The following is a 21,694-nucleotide window of genomic DNA, read 5'->3' on the forward strand; positions in this document are numbered from 1 at the left end:
AATGCTGTCGTATGCACATCCTCGGGTCTAATGCGTATCTGAGGATACCCGCTTTTCAAGTCAATACGACTAAAAACTGTGGAGCCCTGTAAGCGGTCCAAGATGTCATCGATCCTCGGTATGGGGAATCGATTCTTGATGGTATTCTTATTCAGCGCCCTGTAATCTATACACATGCGCCATGAACCATCCTTCTTCTGCACTAAGAGTACAGGTGAGCAAAAGGGTGATGAGCTAGGCTGAATCAACCCCTTATTCAATAGCTCCTGCACCTGACTCATAATCTCTTCCTGTTGGGCTGCACTAACACGATACGGCGGTCTATTCGGTGGAGTACTACCAGGAATCAGATCTATGGCATGATCTTCTGGCCTCTCAGGAGGTAATTCTCCTGGCAATGACTCGGAAAAACAGTCTTGAAACTCACTTAAGAAATCAGCCCTGTCCTTATCTAACATTGACAAATTAGACTTAGACTCATCATCCTGTGCATCCTTTACATAAATCAAGTACGCGGAAAGATGCTTTTTCATTACTGATGAAATCGCCGAAGCGGATACAATAGGAACAGATTCCCCTTTGAGTTTTACATCCAATACATGCTCGTTCCCTCTATGAGTCAGAGTAATTTTCCTGTTGTAAGTATCCACCACCGCATGTACCCTGTGGCACCATGGCATCCCCAACAAAACATCACAGCCATCCAAAGGCATGATGAAAAACTCCTCGCTGTCCACATAACCCTGCAAATGAAGCCGAAGCTTCCCAATAATAGGAGTAACGGGTTCTGCATACCCTGGACAAGCCATATTTGCCTCATGTAACGGCCCCATCTCCTCTGCGCGAATCCCCAATCGGCCAGCCAAATCTGGTGAAATGAAGTTGGCTCTAGCACCTGTGTCAAAGAAGATCAAAGCATTCTGATCTCTCACTTTGCCCCATGCCCTGCACAACTCTGTAGCTTCACCACCTAGCTGCTCACCCACAAGATCAGGAACTAAGCCTGCAGAAGGCTGTTGTTTCTTTGGCTTGGGCTCTCCTTTATTGTCAGGGTCCTTCTTGGACGTTCGCTTGGGACAATTGAATGACATATGCCCCTCTTCAGTACAGTAAAAACACTTTGGAGCATCTCTCAAAGCCTGTCTTTCCTCAGAAGTCCTTTTGGGCATTGGCAACTTCTTATACTTTGTCTCTGTAGACCCTTTAGCATCACGAGAAGCATGCCCAAATTTTTCAGCTTTCTTGCCCAATTTCTTACTGCCTTTAAATCCAGATGAACCACCTGTGAGTAACGCATTAGCTGTCATAGCATTTTCAATCATCTGTGACATGTTCGTTACTCTTGTCTTTATACAATAGTCTCGTACCTCCTTGGGCAGCCCACAACAATACTTCTCTACCTGCTCAGATAATGGCATGGCACGATAAGAAGTCACTGGGAGTAGTGCTTCCCAAAACTTCTTGTTATAATCCTCCAAACTATCACACTTTGAAGCATCACCAGAATGCAATCGAGGACGCTTGCCATCTTTCAAGAGGGGGGTATGTCATGGCCCTGTGAAAATGGAGCAGGACAAGTGTGTGCATGGTGGTTGCAGAGTCAGAATATTCTATGATTCACATGGGGGGTGCCCGGACAGTGTTTAAGATGTGTGGACATCCCTAGGTGTGAAGGGGGAACATTAAAACATTAACTTTTAATGTTTATTGAAGTTTTGCCCCTAGGCCTTAGTGGCCCTAGGAACTTATTAAGTTGGGGCCCTAGGGATTAACTTGGAAAGGAGTTTTCTCTCTCTTCACTCTCTCTCCTCCCTTTTTGGGGAGTCGTGTAGCAAAAGTGGAGAAAGCTCTCATGCGCTTGTGTACAATCGTGGGAAAGCTCAAGAGGAGGAGAAGGCGGCTGTTTTGCTGCAGATTGCTGCTGTTTTTCTGAAGGAGCCAGCCGTACAGCACTGTACGGCCAGTACTGGACTCTCTCTCTCTCTCTCTCTTTCTCCTCTGTTGCTGGCGGCGCACAGAGCAGCTGCTGGAGGCTGCGCAGAAGCCCTATACAGGCTGGACAGTCAGTTTTCCAGCCCATACCTTACTGTACGACTGCCGTACAGTGTACGGGCAGTCAGATACAGCTTATACAGGTGCAGGCGGCGCTTTACTGGGTGCTGGACAGACCTGTGCAGGCTGATTCAGGCAGGTACAGAAGTGGACAGCAGGCTGTTTATGCTAGTACAACGCCTGGCACGTATCCCGAGGCGGTACAGACGGGTACTGTGCTGATTTTCAGATCTGTATTTTTCAAGGACAGCATAGGAGTGAGCATCAGGAGGAAGATACAGGCAAGTGCAAGCACATGTGTGAAGCAGGATTGTGGATTCAAGTGCCTGCAGGCACAGATTAGTGCTGTTGCTTCCTCCAGAGTTGTTTCACGAGCTGAACTTGGTAAGCCTTGACTCTGTTCATCTATCTCTCTTTCTATTGCTTGATGTCTGCTACAGGTATGTGTTATCTGGCTCCTTGTGAGAGGAGGAGTATGGCAGATTGACAAGGGATTAAGACAGAGATTGAACAGCATATGTATGTTTGAGCTGAGGAGATGTATCATGCTCTTGAGTTATGCCAGATGTATGCCCATGGCTGGCCTGCTTTGTGAACTTGGCTGATCAGAGGGAGGCACAGTGTGTTGCTTGAGGACACAGATCTGTGTGCATAGATCCTCTGTGCTGAGAAGGATTTGTGGGCAGTCAAATTGGACTACAGGTGTAAACTCTTGGCTGATTTTTGTGTTGTACTCAGCCATACATATTATTTTAATGGAATAAAGAAATACCGCAAGGGGCGCCAAGCTTTGGGGCCAACAGGTGTCGTTGTGTATTCAGATTTGGGCACTCTAGCTCCAATCTGTGTTTTGTTTATCATCTAGACTACAAGTGGACGGGTGTTAGCTCTTACCGCACTCTGGTTTTCTATCAGAGGCCGGTTTCACAAAGTCAACTTGGACAATACAGGACAGCTCTAGGAACCTCCACAGGGCTGTAGGACCCTTTACAGGTGGATTTCTCGCGATGGAAAGTTGCTGTTTTGGACTGGTTATTGCATAAAACAGGCCGGACAGCAATGGAATATGTGAGCATGGATGTGTCTCAAGGATTCCTGGTGTAACAGGTGTTTAGGGCAAGCATTGGGAACACTTGCTCGCGGAGAACACAGGTTTCTGGATCAGTTTCTCGCGTGGAAACAGGGCCTAAAGATCCTTTTACATCCTGTGCAGGGCGGAGTACCTGTGAGGATTGTGATACTCTTGTGCAGGGCGGATGTACCTGTGAAGAGGCTTGTGCAGGGCGGATGTACCTGTGTGTAGGGCGGATGTACCTACAGATTCTCTTGTTTGAGATGTATTCATACATGATGTATTTGGAAGAATCAGGTGCAGGCTGGTGGTGAATCCCCAGGCACCCATAATCTTGTACTTTGCAGACTCTTTTGGTAATATAACCTAAAGGGGGGGGGTCAGCCTATCATCGGCCCCTTTATGTGGTGTACTGTTATTTTCAGCTTTGTGGTTGTAATGCTCAATTGTTAAGTGCTCAGAATCTTGTTCACATTTATACGATTCCAATACACGCGTCCGCCTCCCGTTACAGATGGCCCAATGGAGGAGGTATCAGTAGGTGTGTGGGCTGGGTTGCTGGTGCTGGTGCTGGTGCTGGTGCCAAAGAAATCTGTCAGGGTCCTCTATCTAGGTACATCATGGCTCGGCCTCCTGTCTGCCAAGAGGGTCTCTCTGTGTCTCCTGAGCTCAAGTAGAGAAACAATCCTAGGCATCTCTGATCCTCAAACTCCATGACCCTGCGTAATAGCGCAAAACCCTCTCGGAAGAGGCAGTGATATCTCCCTTGGATCTCATAATAGACTATACATCCGCAAATGTAGTGTTCCTCTGTCTCTACCTCCTGGTAGCATAGCTGACAAATGCGGTCGGAAGAGGCAGTGATATCTCCCTTGGATCTCATAATAGACTATACATCCGCAAATGTAGTGTTCCTCTGTCTCTACCTCCTGGTAGCATAGCTGACAAATGCGGTCATCCAAGATCTAATGCACATATCTCCCTGTCTCAATCCGCAGCTGGTGTGATGAGGTCCGGATCTATCCAATGGCACAACATATCCCATGTGATAGGTGTACATCCATGTACGCCGAGCGGGTGATAAAATCATCTAGTGTGAGAGGTGTAGAAAATGGCTCTTGTAATGAACCATTTTCGTGCCTAAGGGATCAAGGGGGCTAGTCCATGTCCTCTCTGTGTCCACTCTGATGATATCCATCCTAATCACGCGGTTTTGCTCTGAGCGGGTGAGATCCAAAAATGGACAATCCAGACTGTACTGAAAGGGTGGTAGTGCCTCTATCCGCAAACCATGTAGGTCAAACCATGATCTCATCTGAGCGTACCAGCAATGAGTATCTCCATCCTCTACCAACTGTATGGATGAGGTCAATGCCAATCGGGAGTACCTCTGCTGAGGGAGCTCCCATAGCCACTGTAAAAAGGTAACTGCCTGGAATAGGGCCTTGGTTACTACTGGTGGGGCACCCAACTCACCCGAACAATCTCATGTGGTACTGCTGATTTGCTCCGAATCATGCGGGCAATCATCATAATCAGTGGTCTCTCCATTTGCCTCCATCCCTCATCTGTCCCTCTCTAAGATTCTGTGATGTATACTGGGCCCCCAAATTGGAGCTCCGTACAGGAGGGTCGGTGTGACAAGCGTATCAAATAGCCACAATTTGGTGCGTGGCTCCTGAAACTGTATGTGTGCACACTGCCTCTCAAGTGCCCCCAAGGCTGCATGCCCTCGAGCTAATCTAGCTGCTGCTACCTCCTTCAGGGAGAAACGTGGTCCTATGAAAGTAACTCCCAAGTAGACATATGACCTGACGTACTCTACCGGCTCCCCTCGGAAAGTGAATTGAGGCTCTGATCTCGTCACCCATGCCTGTGTGGTGTTAAACTCCATAACCTTGGTTTTCCCAAGGTTCACTCTCAGATCTCTATCTGCACAGAAAGCCTGTAATGCATCCAGGTGTCTCTGTAATCCCTCTAGAGAGTCTGAGATTAGAACAATATCATCAGCATATAACAAGATGGGTATCAACACCCCTGCCAGGCATGCCCCTGGGCCTCCCAATCTGTCTACATAATCAGAGACCGCATCAATGTACAATCCAAAGAGGGTGGGCGATAGCGGGCATCCCTACTTCACCCCTATCGTGCTGGTCACCCTGTCAGATAGTCCGCCTAGAGCTCGGACTCTGCCCGTACAGACACATACAAAGCATATATCCCCCAGTGCATATCCTCGGGTACCTCAATGTCATGCAATCTGTGCATAAGCCTAGCACGTGGCTTTGCGGAAGTCCACAAAGCAACAGTATATCCTTCTCTTCTGTACCTTGCCCTCTTCAATAAGTGCCCGAAGTGTCAGTATGTGATCCAAGGTAGTAAATCCTCTCCTGAAGCCAGCCTCCATGTGCTCGATGACCATGCCTCTCTGCCCATCGGCTCAGCTCCGACTCCAATATAGAGCCATATAGTTTGGCCAAGTAATGACCAATCATGATCGTCCTGTAGTTGCCTGGTACCATGGGGTCCCCGCTCTTAAAGAGTGGTACAATGATATGCTTTGTCCAGCTTGTCGTGAAACCCTCACAAATGGCACGATTAAACACATGTAAGATGAGCAGAGCCAAAGTGTCTCGTGCATATGAGAAGTGCTCTCCAACTAGCCCATCATGATCCTATGCCTTTCCATTCTGTAACCTGTATATCGCATCTAGCACCATCCGCATAGTAAAAAAAATGCTGCTAGCCGGTCTAGCTCCCAGTGGAGGGGGGGTGGGGGGCTGTCCTCGTGCATCATATAGCTCTCTAGCATAAGTATGCCATGCCTGAGGTGCAGTAATCGGAGTACCAGGCTGTCTCTCCTGAAACATCTTCCATGCCCTCTTGCTGTCCTTCCCCAAGAAGAGTTGGTAGATCTCCTCCTCTAGCTTAGCCAGATAGGCTCGTTTCTTCCTCCGCACAAGGCGCCGAAAGATCATCATGGCCTGTCTATGCGTGTGAGACCCAATGGCAATCTCACGCCGTAGCTATGCTCGTGTCTCACGACACTCATCATCATACCAACTGTTCTGTGGGGCAGTGCTGCGGGGGTGGGTGGAAGGGATCATAGTGCAGGGAAACGCATATGAGGCGGATGCATGTAGTACACTTGCCAATCCTCTCGTGATCTCGTCCAGAGGGCTATGCGGGTCTAAAGCGAACAAGCCATCAGATACTGCATCTCGGTAAACCCCAACTATCTCACGTGTAAACTGATATCTCGGGTACCTAGGTAGATGAGTGACTGGCCCATCTCTCGGGGATCTACCTACTAGTGTGAAACTCAAGTATGCATGATCGGCTGCTATGCCAATGGGCCTACTGGAAATCGTGAAACCCCGCACATCAGGTATCAATGAAGGAGATCCCATCAAGTAGTCCACTGTGCTCGCTCCCCCTTTAGAGTTCCAGTGTGTGAGAGCATCTGATCCTTGCCATCTCGATAAGCCATTGTATATAACCAACCCATGTGCACTCCCGAGTGTGAGAAAATGCCTGCCATAATCTGTAATCTCCCCCTCATCCTGTGCTGATCTCTGCAACCCTGCATCCTCTGCCGTGATCTCCCGATACATAGCCTCTTGAGTATCACACAGCTCTGTCTGCTCTGTGCATGTACGTGCATTAAAGTCTCCCAATATTAATATGTCTCCCATGCTGGCAAACCTCATGATATCATCATATAGTGGTATATAGGGCGCTGATGGTGCAAACCTGGAGTGGACTGGGGGAAAGTAGCATACCGCCACATATAGCTCGCGGAGCCCCTCTGTGCATATTCGGACCCACATGTACCTCGCATCTGCGTCTCTACGTACCACATGTATTTTGTCACGAAGCTCCTCTCTGTAAAGTATTGCCACTCCTCCAGATCCTCTAGTACCTCCCACTGTGCGTGGCTAAGGGCGGAAAATTGATTCCCATCTATAACCCCGTACGTCAAGAAGCCTCTTGTTTGTGCACTGATGGGTCTCCGAATACATAGCAATATCACTGTGTCTGAAAGTATCCTCAAAGTATCCTGCATCTATTCTAAGGGCTCCGTTGCAATTCCACACCGTGAATCACAAGGCCTCATAGGCCGCGCACTGTCAAGCGGGCCTCCTCTCCGTAATGATGACTCGGCCATCTCTGTATACTGCCCATTTCCCCTCTTTCCTTGTCTCAAGCACACGCGGCATGTGTTCCTTCCAGTGTGCTATCTGTGCCGGTGTAAGGTCCTGATCCAAATAAATCTTTTCCCCTTAAGGGCCATCCTTTTGGAGAGGAAGGCCGCCTTCTTCTCCAAGTCACCAAACCTGATGATCAATATCTTCGCCCCGGTTTCATCTCTGCCTACTCGCCATGCTCCGGCAATGGGTACATCAGTGGCTCCAAATTTTGTTGCAAGAGCTTTTGCATCCTCTTGGGGATTTCCCTTATCTTCCCACCCAACTACACGTACATGTAAGGCACGTGCCCGTCTCTTGGCTTCCTCTTCCAATGTAGCATTCATCACCTCTACTTTATTGACTGGTGTATCCTTCTGTTTTTTTACTACTTCAATCCATGGGTTGACTTCCTCAATTTGTTTCTTTGTGGCACTGGCAATTTCAGCCCATGAATGCATTTCCTTCTCACCTGCAGCCACTTTTGCCTTACATGATTCCAAAGTGTTTTGCATTTCTGTGATGTCTTTTTCGCGGTCAGCCATACATGTCTTCAAAGTGCCCTCGTATGATGCAACTATTGTGCCAATCTCTCGGAGCATGTCATCCTTCCATTTCTGCATCTCTTTTTTCATTTCCGTGTGCATCAAGGCTTGGGCTAATTCCATCTCAACCCTTACTTGGGCTTGCATTTCTCCCTTCAATTGGACATATATCTCTTCCTTCAGCGTTTCGTATATCACTTTCCTTTGGGCATGCATCTGCTTGGTCCATTCCTTTTCAAGCTCCTATCGCATGGTGTTCATCTCTGTCTTTATGTGAAGCTGTATCTCCTCATAAAGGGCCTCATCTCATCGGGCCATCTTCGTAATCCTTTGTGAGCCAAGGGACATGATTCCTTCCCTCAGTCTTCTGCGGTAGGCATTTGGTGCCTTCGTGGGGGTGTGAAAGGTTGTCTCACCATCCTGTTCCCCCTCCAGGGGTTGAGACATGTTTTCCCCTACTAGTTGCTGCCTTGGGGGCTTGAGCAACGGTGGGTGGGGAAAGGGGATGGCGAAAGGGGGTGGCGACCTGCACACAGGACAGCGAGGGAGGGAGAAATGAAATGAAATGTTATATTAACGTCTTCAAAAGGCCATAATGACCTATGAGACCAAAAAGTTACATACTACTGGCACCTAGAAAATGAAACTCGAACTGGAAGGTAAACAGAAACCCTTATAGGGTGTGAATATAGTGAGGGGGGGGGGGGGGGGTACGCTATGGAGGTGAGTGGAGTTCAGTGAGGGGATACAATATCATGTGGAACGGGGGGGTACACTATGGAGGTGCCTCCATCTCATAATATGTGCCGCATCGGACGCTGGCGGATCTCCTCAATATCCTTTGTGGTCAGCACCCTGACTGGGTGTCCCGCATGTCTCGCAAGAATAATCCGAATCCGCCGCTGCAACCTCCGTCTATGCTGGGATGCCCTCCTCCGTAGTCGTGGGCGTCTGGACCACCCAAGCTCAATCGCACGATCAATCAGTGTACCGCTCGCTGGTGTGGGCAGTATCCATGTCCTACAGCTGCTGTGGTCCATCTGGTGCAGTGATGGCTGGACTAAAGAAGTCTGTAATGTGTCTCTGAGTCTGGCTCTCTGTGCGCCTAAGCAGGCTATCTCTATATCTCCGCAGCTCAAGCAAGAACAATCCCAAACACCTCTGTTCCTGGTACCCCATCACTCTGGAAAGTGGTCCAAAACCCTCTCTAAATAAACAGTGGAAACGACCACGTATCTCATAGTATGCAGTACAATGGCATATATAATGCAGCTCTGTCTCTGGCTCCCCATGGCATACTCGACATATCCTGGCCTCAGCTAGTATACCTCTATATCGGCCAATCTCAATCTCAAGCTGGTGTGAGGATGTGCGAATCTGACCAATAGCACATCGTATTGCATGAGACAAGTGTACATCCATGTAACTGGGTCTGATCACAAAACCATCTGCTGTGAGCTGAAGAAAATGCTCTCTGTAGAAAGCCATCTTCGTGCCCAGCTCCTCAGTCGGCTGTATCCATGTCCTCCTAATGTCCAGCTGAACTAAATCCTGACGGATGAGTCTGGTAATCTCTGTCCGTGTGAGAGTGAGAGAGGGTGCCTCCAGAGAATACTGGAAGGGAGGCAATCTGTCCATGCTAAAACCATGTGCCTAGAACCAAGATGTCATCTGTCCATACCAACAAGACGTGTCTCCCTGTAAAGCTAACTGTCGGGAGGACTCAAGGGCGAGGCGTGCATATCTGTCTCGGGGGAGATCCCACAAGCCATGTATGTAGGAGAGTGATCTCGTAAGAGCCTCAATCACCAGAGGGGCAGCCGCCAGCTCTGCTCGAATAATCTCATGAGGTACCGAGGCCTTGGCTCTAATAATCCTAGCAATCATAGATACCAAAGGCCTCTCCATACCTCTCCACCCGCCTGCGCTATGATGGCCCACTGAAGGTCCCCATATCTACACTCCATAATGCATAGCTGATGTCACTAGAGTGTCAAAAAGCCAAAGTTTCGTCCAAACCACCCAAGGCTGCATGTGCTCTAGTCAATCTAGTCTCTGCTGCTCTCCTCATCGAAAACACTGGCCCACTGAATACTACCCCAAGATATGTATATGCATCTGAGAGAGAGAGAGAGAGAGAGAGAGAGAGAGAGCTAGATAACCTCAAAGTATATTATACTTGGGGCATAGTCATCTCAACTATGGTTTCCCCCAGCTTTGTAATCTTGATGAAAGAAAGAAAGAAAGAAAGAAAGTTATATTAACATCTTCAAAAGACTACGAGACCAAAATGATGTGTACATAGTGTCCATGAAACCTCTTCATGGATGAAATAAGAAAAAGCAACAGTAAACTAAAACTGAAAACTGAAAGCTAAGATCATTGACAAAGGGATGTGTGAGTAAGCAAATGTTACTTGCTAGTTGAAATTAAGATTATCTAAGTTTATTAAAAATTAGTCGATGCCCATGTTCCAAAAAGGAAAACTGTGTATGAGTACTTATGTTCCAAAAAGGAAAGTGTTTTTGAGAGTATTTGAATTTAATTTTCAATACCATGCTATTGAATCTCTCATGATAAAGGTTATTATGTTTATCAATTGAATAATGCCAATAATCTGATGCATACACAAGGGAAATTAGAATTGATGACTAATGAATGGCTCTGCAGATCCATCCGAAGAACTTGACGAGCAAGGTGAGGTTATCCCCTCTCATCGGGTTAAGAGAAGAAATCAACAAGGGTATGACCTGCTCTAGCTCTTAAGTCTTCCAATTTGGCACAGGTGAGACCAGTCGAGGCGGCCTAGTGGTGCTCAGGCTCACTGGTGAGAGGCTATAAGATCTCCAGCCCTCAACCACAAGCTCTCACAAGAAGACAAGACGAGGTATCACCACCCAACCGCCGGATAAAGACTCTAGCCGGCTATACTTAGCCCTGGCCGTCCACACATGACCGGACACCCCTGAACAGCTCTAGCTCACCCTATCCCTACCCATGTCGTCCTGACATTACTCCCCCCTTTGGAAGAGCTTTCGTCCTCGAAAACAAAGGTAGGAAAGTGGGTCTTGAGAGTACTAAGGTCCTCCCATGTTGACCCCTCTTCCAGTCGGTCCTTCCACTTAACTAGACACTGTTGTCTAATTCTGTGACGAGTTTGCTTCTCTTGAAAATCCAAGATACGCTCTAGCTCATGTGGTAACACCGGAGGCTCAATTAAATCTACAAGAATACTTGTATCCACCACATTGGCATCTTCGCCTGGTCGTTTCCGTAGATGACTAACATGAAAAACTAGGTGAGCCTTGGAATGTTCTGCCAGAGCTAACTTGGAGAACTTCACCTACACGCTTAAGTATTGTGAAAGGTCCACAATACCTAGGTGACAACTTTGGCACTTTGCCTGTCTTCAAAGTTTCCGAGCTCGAAGGAACTTTGAGAAATACTTGGTCACCTTCTTCAAATGTGACCACTCTGCCGTCTTCATTCGCATAATGCTTGTTCAATTAAATCTACAAGAACACTTGTATCCACCACATTGGCATCTTCGCCTAGTCATTTCCGTAGACGACTAGCATGAAAAACTGGGTGAAGCTTGGAATGTTCTATGTAGGCAACTTCACCTACACACTTACGTATTGTGAAAGGTGCACAATACCTAGGTGACAACTTTGGCACTTTGCCTGTCTTCAAAGTTTCCGAGCTCGAAGGAACTTTGAGAAATACTTGGTCACCTTCTTCAAATGTGACCACTCTGTGGTCTTCATTCGCATAATGCTTGTTTAATTAAATCTACAAGAACACTTGTATCCACCACATTGACATCTTCGCCTAGTCGTTTACGTAGACGACTAACATGAAAAACTGGGTGAACCTTGGAATGTTCTGCCAGAGCTAACTTGTAGGCAACTTCACCTACACGCTTAAGTATTGTGAAAGGTCCACAATACCTAGGTGACAACTTTGGCACTTTGCCTGTCTTCAAAGTTTCCGAGCTCGAAGGAACTTTGAGAAATACTTGGTCACCTTCTTCAAATGTGACCACTCTGCCGTCTTCATTCGCATAATGCTTGTTTAATTGTATCCACCACATTGACATCTTCACCTAGTCGTTTACGTAGACGACTAACATGAAAAACTGGGTGAACCTTGGAATGTTCTGCCAGAGCTAACTTGTAGGCAACTTCACCTACACGCTTAAGTATTGTGAAAGGTCCACAATACCTAGGTGACAACTTTGGCACTTTGCCTGTCTTCAAAGTTTCCGAGCTCGAAGGAACTTTGAGAAATACTTGGTCACCTTCTTCAAATGTGACCACTCTGCCATCTTCATTCGCATAATGCTTGTTCAATTAAATCTACAAGAACACTTGTATCCACCACATTGGCATCTTCGCCTAGTCATTTCCGTAGACGACTAACATGAAAAACTGGGTGAAGCTTGGAATGTTCTATGTAGGCAACTTCACCTACACACTTAAGTATTGTGAAAGGTGCACAATACCTAGGTGACAACTTTGGCACTTTGCCTGTCTTCAAAGTTTCCGAGCTCGAAGGAACGTTGAGAAATACTTGGTCACCTTCTTCAAATGTGACCACTCTGCGGTCTTCATTCGCATAATGCTTGTTTAATTAAATCTACAAGAACACTTGTATCCACCACATTGACATCTTCGCCTAGTCGTTTACGTAGACGACTAACATGAAAAACTGGGTGAACCTTGGAATGTTCTGCCAGAGCTAACTTGTAGGCAACTTCACCTACACGCTTAAGTATTGTGAAAGGTCCACAATACCTAGGTGACAACTTTGGCACTTTGCCTGTCTTCAAAGTTTCCGAGCTCGAAGAAACTTTGAGAAATACTTGGTCACCTTCTTCAAATGTGACCACTCTGTAGTCTTCATTCGCATAATGCTTGTTCAATTAAATCTACAAGAACACTTGTATCCACCACATTGGCATCTTCGCCTAGTCGTTTCCGTAGACGACTAACATGAAAAACTGGGTGAACCTTGGAATGTTCTACCAGAGCTAACTTGTAGGCAACTTCACCTACACGCTTACGTATTGTGAAAGGTGCACAATACCTAGGTGACAACTTTGGCACTTTGCCTGTCTTCAAAGTTTCCGAGCTCAAAGGAACTTTGAGAAATACTTGGTCACCTTCTTCAAATGTGACCACTCTGCGGTCTTCATTCGCATAATGCTTGTAATGATCTTGGGCCCGTTTAACATTTTCCTTAATGATTTTCAGCATGTCATGATGATCTTGCAGAAAATCTTTCACTTTTTGAATTCTTTCAGTAGCTAACCCCACAGCTATTGGAGATCGGGGTTGAAACCCATACATAAGCATGAAGCCTGTAGTGACATGCTTCGCACTGTCGTAGGCAAATTCTAAAATTGGTATGTAATCTTCCCAATTCGTTTGCCGTTTACTCACATATGCTCTTAGCATATCCTCAAGTACTTGGTTGACCCTTTCTGTTTGACCATCACTCTTGGGGTGGTCAATGGTGCTCATACTGAGCATTGTGTCCAACCTTTTGAACACTGCTCGCCAGAAGTGACTATTAAACTTCTAGACTCTATCACTAACTATATTGGCTGGTAGCCCATAAAGTCAATAGATATTCTCAATGAAAAGCCTAGCTAACTCTGGCATTTTCACTGTGGTTTTAGTCAAAATAAACCGAGACATCTTAGTCAACCTGTCCACTATAACCCAGATGGCATCATGACCCCTGCTAGTTGTAGGTAGACCTACAATAAAATCCATAGAGATGTTTTTCCACTTACCATCTGGGATCGCTAATGGTTGTAATAGCCCGCCTATCTTAAGATGCCCAGTCTTATTGACCTGGCATTTTTGACAATGCAAAACATATTGTTGGACGTCCCTGTGAAGTCAAGGCTAATAAAATTGCCTTCTCACTAAGGCATAGATCTTCCTGATTCCAGGATGACCTGCACTTGGACTATCATGACACGCATAAAGTATTTGGCGCCTCGTGTCAGAGTCCAAGGGTACACACACTCTTCCTTTGCGTAACAAGTACTCATTATCGATGGAAAAATGCTTCCAACGATTAAGCTCGTCTCTAGAAAGAGAAGAGCTAGGTATGGAACTATCATCTGCACTCGCTACTGCGGAGTGGGAGGGATCCCTGCGTGTAACAACTTTCCACACCTGTGCAATGTTCGCACTTGCCTTTGAGTGCATCTAAAAACTCACTTTTTAACTCCGTGAAACTCAACGATTTGACTTGATGCATGCGACTTAAGGCATCAGCCACGACATTGTATCGACCTTTGCAAATCCTTAGTTGAAAGTCGAATTCTTAGAGGATTTCTACCCACTGAGCTTTACGACCTTTCAAATCTCTTTGAGTTGTCAACCATTTGATACTCTCATGATCAAAGACAATTTCAAACTTAGCACCATAGAGGTAATGTCTCCACTTGCCTAAAGCATAAATGATGGCATAAAGCTCACGCTTATACGCAGAATAATTCCGCTGAGCTCTGTCCAACTTCTTGCTCTCAAAAGTTACCAGTCTTCTGCCTTGAAGAAGCACAGCACCCAACCGCTAGATAACGACTCTAGCTGGCTATACTTAGCCCTGGCCGTCCACACGACCGGACACCCCTGAACAGCTCTAGCTCACCCTGTCCCTACCCGTGTCCTGACAGAGGCCATCACGCAAAGCGGCCACTAGGTGTCGGCATGCTGGTTGGGTCGACCCCAATGTCAAGCAGTTAGATTGAGGGAAAGCGTGGCGCTGTACTAGCCAAGGTCAGGTGGGCCGGATAAGTTTTGTGCTTTTCCTTGTGAATATGGTTATTTTCGAAAAAGCTTGAATTAGAAGTTGTCATTGCCTTGACCTCATGTATAAATATAGCATGTAGCCTACATCTCGAGTTGTTAATGTATTGTAAAAGTCAAGTTTTCAGTTATATGTTTCTCTTATAATGAAAAAAAAAAATTTTGAAGCTGGTGTTGGTTACAAAATAGTCCTAAAGAAAACACCTTATATGTCAAAAAGGACCACGTTGTTATCCTATATGCCACTATGTCAATGACATGTTGGATGGCACCAATGAGGATTTGATCACAACCTTTAAGGGTGACCTAGCCTTAAATTTTAAGATGTCAATGACATGTTGTTGATTGACACCAATGAGGATTTGATCACAACCTTTAAGGTTGATCTTCCTTCAAATTTTGAGTTGTCAGATCTTGGTCTTTTACACTACTATTTGGGTATGCAGTTTATACAAAGCATCAAGGTTTTGAGTTTGGACTACCCAGTTGGGCTCAGTAATGGAACTTTAAGGAGGCCACCGCCTACGTATGCCAAGTGGTCGATGGACCTGACGGCAGGTGGGTAGGGACCTCACAGTTTGATACCTTTCAAAGAGGACACCTTGGGGATAACTCAAAATTTGATACCTTTGCTTTACTAAATAATTTCCCAAACTGAGAACAACTGGATATTGTGAACATGAGAGTCTGTGTCCATCACCTTGAAGCAAAAGTTTATCGAATTCATGTTGTCTTCCACCCACTTGATTGATAGAAGTTGCTGTTGCAACCGCTAGTTGCAATGCCTCCTCCACGAATGCATTGCCATCTTCACTGCATATAAACCAAGTTTTTTTGTTAAAACTTTATATATATATATTTATTTATTTATTCATAAAATAAAGAGATTTAAGCGCAATTTTTGTGCTAGAAAAAACTTCTCCATATTTCAACTATTTTTGTGTCATCCCTTAATATAAAAACAATCCATAGTAGCCGAGATGGACTTGCTGCCATTGGCAACAACAAGTTTGCGGGTGGTTGGCTACACCTCTCATCTCGTTGTGGCCAGTGGGAAGAATCGAACCCAGGTTTTTCATGTCATCCCTTTATATAAGAATTCACCTATTTTGCTCTTTCTTCTTTCCCCCGACGATCACAATTTTACTTCTTCTGCTTTCAAGTTTTTTTTATTTACCTCTACCATGGTAAAACCAACTTGGACATAAGTATCATAAAAATATGATGCTTTTTCTATCTACTTTTCACAGAAATTCACAAATTTCTAATACAGAAACTATGTAGCTAAGATTCACCCTGAGGGAGATAATTTTTGTAATGTAAAATCTTTCAAGGAGAGTTTATAAGTTGTGTCCTTGGATAGCTGAGGAGATGAAATTCGAATGTCCGTCCACGACTGCAAAAGCATATGTTCATCAATTAAATGGAGATTCTTAACCTTCTCATAACCACATCAAAAATGGTAGATTACAATATGAAATACATATTCATTACCCAAGCCCAACTATCATCATTTAGAGTGGAATGTATAGGTTTCACTACAGCATAGAACCGAGCAGATGTGGAAAGAACAAGCCCTGCATTAGGCCGTTCAAGTATTAAATAAGCTCCTGTAAGGAGAACCTTTCCAGGAGCCGACACCACCCTGCAGAGAGCAACAAATTAAGAGTTTGTAATCACATGTGCCAACCGTATCAAAACATCTAAATCAAAGCAAGAGGTAGTAATAATAGCACACACATTTAGCGCCTGGTAAAATATACAAGTATCACAGCACCAACCAATCATATTATACTAGAACACACATTTTAGTTTGCCCATGAAGGAGCACCTGGTCACAGAAACAAGTATCACAGCACCAACCAAGTACATGAAAATCCTTTGCACATCAAAAAGGGGATGCCCGGTCTTGCACAAACACATGACATCACCAACCAAGCATATGGAGATTGTTCACACATCAAGGAACGTTTTTAACGCCATAGCCAAGCCAGTAGACCACATGTGATCCTAATAAGGAAGGAAAACCGGTAACACAAACAAGTATCACAGAAGCAACTAAGTGTAGAAAGAAGGCCTTCTTTCTACCCTTAGTTGCTGCTAGAAGAGGCAAGGAACTCAAGATCATTGGAAAGTTGACAGCTGATGGTGCCCTTGGATGGGGTAGACGGCGTGACTGCCATGGAATCTTTCTGAGGGGGACACTGACCAACTGCCTATAAGCTCAGACTAGCAGATGAGCAGCAAGAACGGAGGCAGCTGGAAACAAGGGAAAACAATGCTGGGGAAAATGACGGAAAAAGGAGGGGGGCAGGTGAAACAGGGGAGGGCTGTGCTGGCTGGCTGGAGATTCGAGAAAGAAAGAAAGTTGTATTGATGTCCTCAAAAAGACCCAAGAGGTCTATGGACCAAAAGCTACAAATCTCCATGAAAATATTGGTCCGTGTAAAAGAAACTGAAAGCTGAAATTTAAATTAAAAAAACTAGCTATGTAGCCATGTGCCAATACAAGGTGCCAATATATAAGAGGAGTGTATGTCTCATCTAGTAGTAATAGTAATTTCCTCCTCCATGATAGATTGCAGAGCAGAGATGATGTCCTCTGTCTATGGTGGGGCCTCTCCATGTCACTGAAGTATGTCCTTGCAGCTGGTGGGCAAAAGGACAGAACTCCTGGCTCGCAAAATGGATCGTGCTCTCTCCCTAGTGACTTCATAAGTGTGTGGGGCCAAAGGATCCTGCGATCTGGTATGTAATTGATGGCCTGTGGGATCCCTCTGTCCTAGTGGAGCCTGAGTGACATCCTGTGTCATGGATAGGGGAGGCCAGGGGGCGAAAGTGTGCGCATGTGAGGAAGGAGGAGAGGGGGAGCAACGCGGCTGATGGGGAAAGAGGGGAGGGCGGGAAGATGGCCGTTGGGCAGTGCTGCTGTGCAATGCTAAGGGGGCTTTGAGTGTGGCTTTTACAGGACCTTATTTGTAATTTTGTCATACTTCATAGATGTTCAATTTCTTGCAAAAATAAAAAAGGGATGGAGGAAGCAAGCTGTAGAGAGGAAGGCAATTCTATGGTTTCCTTGTCGGCCCCACCACCTTGGCCTCGACCATGACCTCTACCCCTGTCTCTACCTAAATTAGAGGGTGATATGGGTGGGGAGGTGAGCGATGGGGTGAGAACGCAATAGATCAGGCGAGGGGGGAGAGAGCAGTACGTGCAGTGCGGGGTGATAAGCACATGAAAGTTGTCAATAGGCAAGAGAAGATAAGTGAAGGAGTAATATGCGAAGGGGGTATAATTGCACGGTACTGTGATGGCAAGGAGGTGATAAGTAAATGAATGACGTGATAAGCACTGAGAGTGGGCAATACGTAGGTATGAAGGGCGGACAGTGTGGGAGTAATGGTGTGGGTCGGCGTTGCCCGGAAGGAGGGGTATGAATGGGCTCAGGTAACTGCAGGTAAGGGTGCCGGACAGCGAGTGCAGACAGGCGGGCTGCAATGGGCGAGCAGGCAAAGGGTGCCGAGTTGACGCGCGCCGACAAAGTGAGACCTGGTGATAGGTGTGGAGGCACTGTGCACTGTGACAGACGGCAAGTGGACAGACGGCGCAGTTAGTTTACAGATGGCGCTGCAACCCGAACTCCGCCATTACCACTGCAAGAGATAACAGAGTTGAGACCCATAAGAGACAGGCTAGCCGGTTCTAGGATGGAAGTAGTGTGGAACGCAAGGAAGCAAGTGGGGAATTGGGCAGGTGACTAGGAGGAGGTAAAGGCAATGAGTTAAGGGTAAGCAAGGGAGGGCAATAAGCAAGGGGTGAGTGCGAAGCTGTGTGGTCCAACAAGACGCAAGTAGGAGAACCAAACACAAAACGCGAGAAATAGCGAAAGCACAAAAACTAAGTAGACTCGAGGGAGGGGGAGCAGTGGAAGCTCGACCCGTCCCCAGCAGGATCACCAGAAATAGCAGGATCGCCAGAAATTCGACTACACCTGTAAACGAACTAGATGCCCAACAAAAGAGAGAATTAACAAATAAACTGGTTATTGCATTATGCCTCCAATGAATAGGGATCTCCCCTTTTTTTACATATACCCAAAGCACTTACAATCCCTTGCATATGGGATAACTTAACTTTGCACACCCCTACATGCAACTAACAATGGGCATTCTACCCTGCTACACTCCCCACACACCCACCCCTCCCCCCCCCCTCTATTGTTGAGCTCCCCTTCTTCCCCTCGCCCCACCCCAGGCAGCCCCCTCCGCCTGCCCCTCCCCCCCCCAACCTCTCCTCTTCATGCCCATCGCCTCCCTACCACACCTCATCCTCCCTAGCATGTGGGCGCTGCCTGATCCATCACTTCTCCAACCTCATGGCAATGAAAATTGTTTCTCCAAGTGGGGCCCTACCCCCAGAGTCGCCTAGCGGCCAGCCCCATATCACCATTTCTGCCCAAGTGGTCTTCCCCTATTTTGTGCCGAAACTAAGCTAATCTAATGAGCTGAAACTAAGCTAGGAGATCAAAACCAAGCTCTGATACCATGTTAAGAATCATGGATTAAGCTCTCCTAATGACACAACATCTACCAATCATAAACTAATCTTACACTAATGACATCACTAATCTAAGGTGGATAGAAATGAAGAAAACTCATCATGAGTGTGTGCTAATTAAGATGCACTCAAGTACAATTAGACACCAAGATGAATTAACTTGGATACATAAAGAGACTTGAGATAAGTGCAAGTGATGTCTTCATTGCTTGAAAATGGCTCCCTTTCATAGGAGTTGGGTACATGCTCTTGGACTTCCATATGTGGGATTATCCTTGCTTGCCTATGGGGCTTCTTGCTAGGCTTGTACTTCATTTAGGCTACTTGTACTCACTCCCTACCAACTCTTGTGCTCAATGGCACCACAAATCTCAACACCCCCCCTTGGTACCATATTCTTAGGCTACTGCAAGGTGGTCAAATGTGAGGTTTACGAATACTTCATCCCCCCTTAATGTAGGTGGTAGGTGGACTGACATTTGGACTTGGACATGGAACATCTCCCCCCCGGGTGCTTGATTAGCTACTCTCAGGTGGTCAGGAGTGTTTACATTTGCATCACTTCCCCTAGGTGCTCTTTGGCTACTCTTAGGTGGTAAAGCGTGCTTTCAAACAAATAGACTTGCCTACTTATTTGGTGGCTTACAACATATGAATTGATTAGGTTAGGATAGTGGTTGGTAGCTTCTTTGTTGCTCAGTGTTGCTACTTGTTGAAATCTTCTTGCTCATGGCTTGTTGTTAGCCACTGGCTTCTGCTATACCTTGGCTTCCTGGGGATCAGGCCGTTGGTGACTTTTGCTCGATGGCGTGTTGCATGCTTTTTTCTTTGCTTGCTACTCTCTATGCTCTTCTTGCCGAGCTGGGAAGCGAGCCTTTGAGCTCGAAATTCTGCTATGAGCTATGGAGGAGCTACCGTAGATTTGCAGCTTATAAGAGCTTGTCAATGGAGCCTAGGTATTTCTCCTATGCTTGAGTAGTTGCTGATTTACTTATGAGTTGTAGTGAATTCTTCACACTAAAAAAAACCAGTTGATTCAAGGATGCTTTATCTTCCTCTCTCAAGAAGGATATGAATGATGAATTAAGCTAGAGTCTAATGCAAATCCACACTCAATTGCATTGCTTTGGGGCTCTAAAGATCTAATCCTATAATGCACTACAGAATGATGAAAGAATAAGAGAGGAATCTAATAATCTTAATCTAACTCACACACAAATTTGAATCTCTAAACACACCCACCCTAATAAAGACCACTAATCTAATGAGCTGAAACTAAGCTAGGAGATCAAAACCAAGCTCTGATACCCTGTTAAGAATCATGGATTAAGCTCTCCTAATGACACAACATCTACCAATCATAAACTAATCTTACACTAATGACATCACTAATCTAAGATGGATAGAACTGAAGAAAACTCATCATGAGTGTGTGCTAATTAAGATGCACTTAAGTAGAATTAGACACCAAGATGAATTAGCTTGGATACATAAAGAGACTTGAGATAAGTGCAAGTGATGTGTTCATTGCTTAAAAATGGCTCCCTTTTATAGAAGTTGGGTACATGCTCTTGGAGTTCCATATGTGGGATTACCCTTGCTTGCCTATGTGGCTTCTTGCTAGGCTTGTACTTCATTTGGGCTACTCATACTCACTCCCTACCAACTCCTGTGCTCAATGGCACCACAAATTTCAACATTGACATGATTCACACTTTCTATGGCTAGAGCTCTAGGGAGACTCAGATCGCATGCGCAAGCGGCGAGAGGCTTTCTGAGTCACAGGGTGTCAGGGACCCTTTCTTTTTTATGGGAATGGCATGATCATTTGCACTAAAAGCCACTTGTCTGGCTCCCCCCCACACACACCCCCACTCCCCGCCCCCGTGTTGTATGAGGTAGTTCCCTCCGAAAGTGGCCAGTCATGGAGGGAATACCCTCCCTGTAACACGCGGAAGCTCTGGGTAGTCTTCTTTCAGCCCTAAACACTCTTGGAAAACCTTCTGATGCAAAAACGCACCATCTGATGCAAAACGCAGGTAGAGAGAGAGTAGAGAGAGAGAGAGAGAAGTGCTGGAATTTCAGTATATACTATGGTACAAAAAGGTACATATCTTTGCAGCCCTTGGCTGCCCTCTTGAAAAGGTGATAACACACCAAAACTGCCCTAGACTAGGACTCCTAATGACTCATACCCCTAGTGGGTTGAATGAATAAACCATAGAGCAAGGGGGACTATTTATAGCCCCTTGGACTACATGGGGAACTGGCCGACTGCTGGTCGGCCAGTTGCAAGTTCATAAAATCTATTAAATGCAGCCGACTGGGTATTCTTGATGCGCCTGCTGCCAGCACCCTCTGTCCTGCAGCCGACAGCCCTCTGGTACTGCTCCATGCAGCCGACAGCCTTCTGATCCATGCTTTGCTCCAAGTCCTGCTCCATGTCCACTTCAG

General features: G+C 46.0%; 1 protein-coding gene across 2 annotated transcripts in view; it reads right to left on the reverse strand.

Moving 5' to 3' along the window:
• The window catches only part of LOC147633243 (phosphomevalonate kinase, peroxisomal-like), an 83,012-nt gene that overhangs the window by 52,324 nt on the left and 8,994 nt on the right, over positions 1-21,694 (reverse strand). For both annotated transcript variants that reach the window (XM_086806269.1, XM_086806268.1), the window contains exons 3-5: positions 16,178-16,328; positions 15,979-16,079; positions 15,384-15,496 (exon numbers count right to left, since the gene is read on the reverse strand). In XM_086806269.1, coding sequence (XP_086662395.1) covers positions 15,384-15,496; positions 15,979-16,079; positions 16,178-16,328 — 365 coding nt within the window. The remainder of the gene's footprint in view (positions 1-15,383; positions 15,497-15,978; positions 16,080-16,177; positions 16,329-21,694) is intronic.

Source organism: Cibotium barometz, chromosome 12 (assembly GCF_041138505.1).
Source record: "Cibotium barometz isolate CiBa-2024 chromosome 12, ASM4113850v1, whole genome shotgun sequence".
NCBI lineage: Eukaryota > Viridiplantae > Streptophyta > Polypodiopsida > Cyatheales > Cibotiaceae > Cibotium > Cibotium barometz.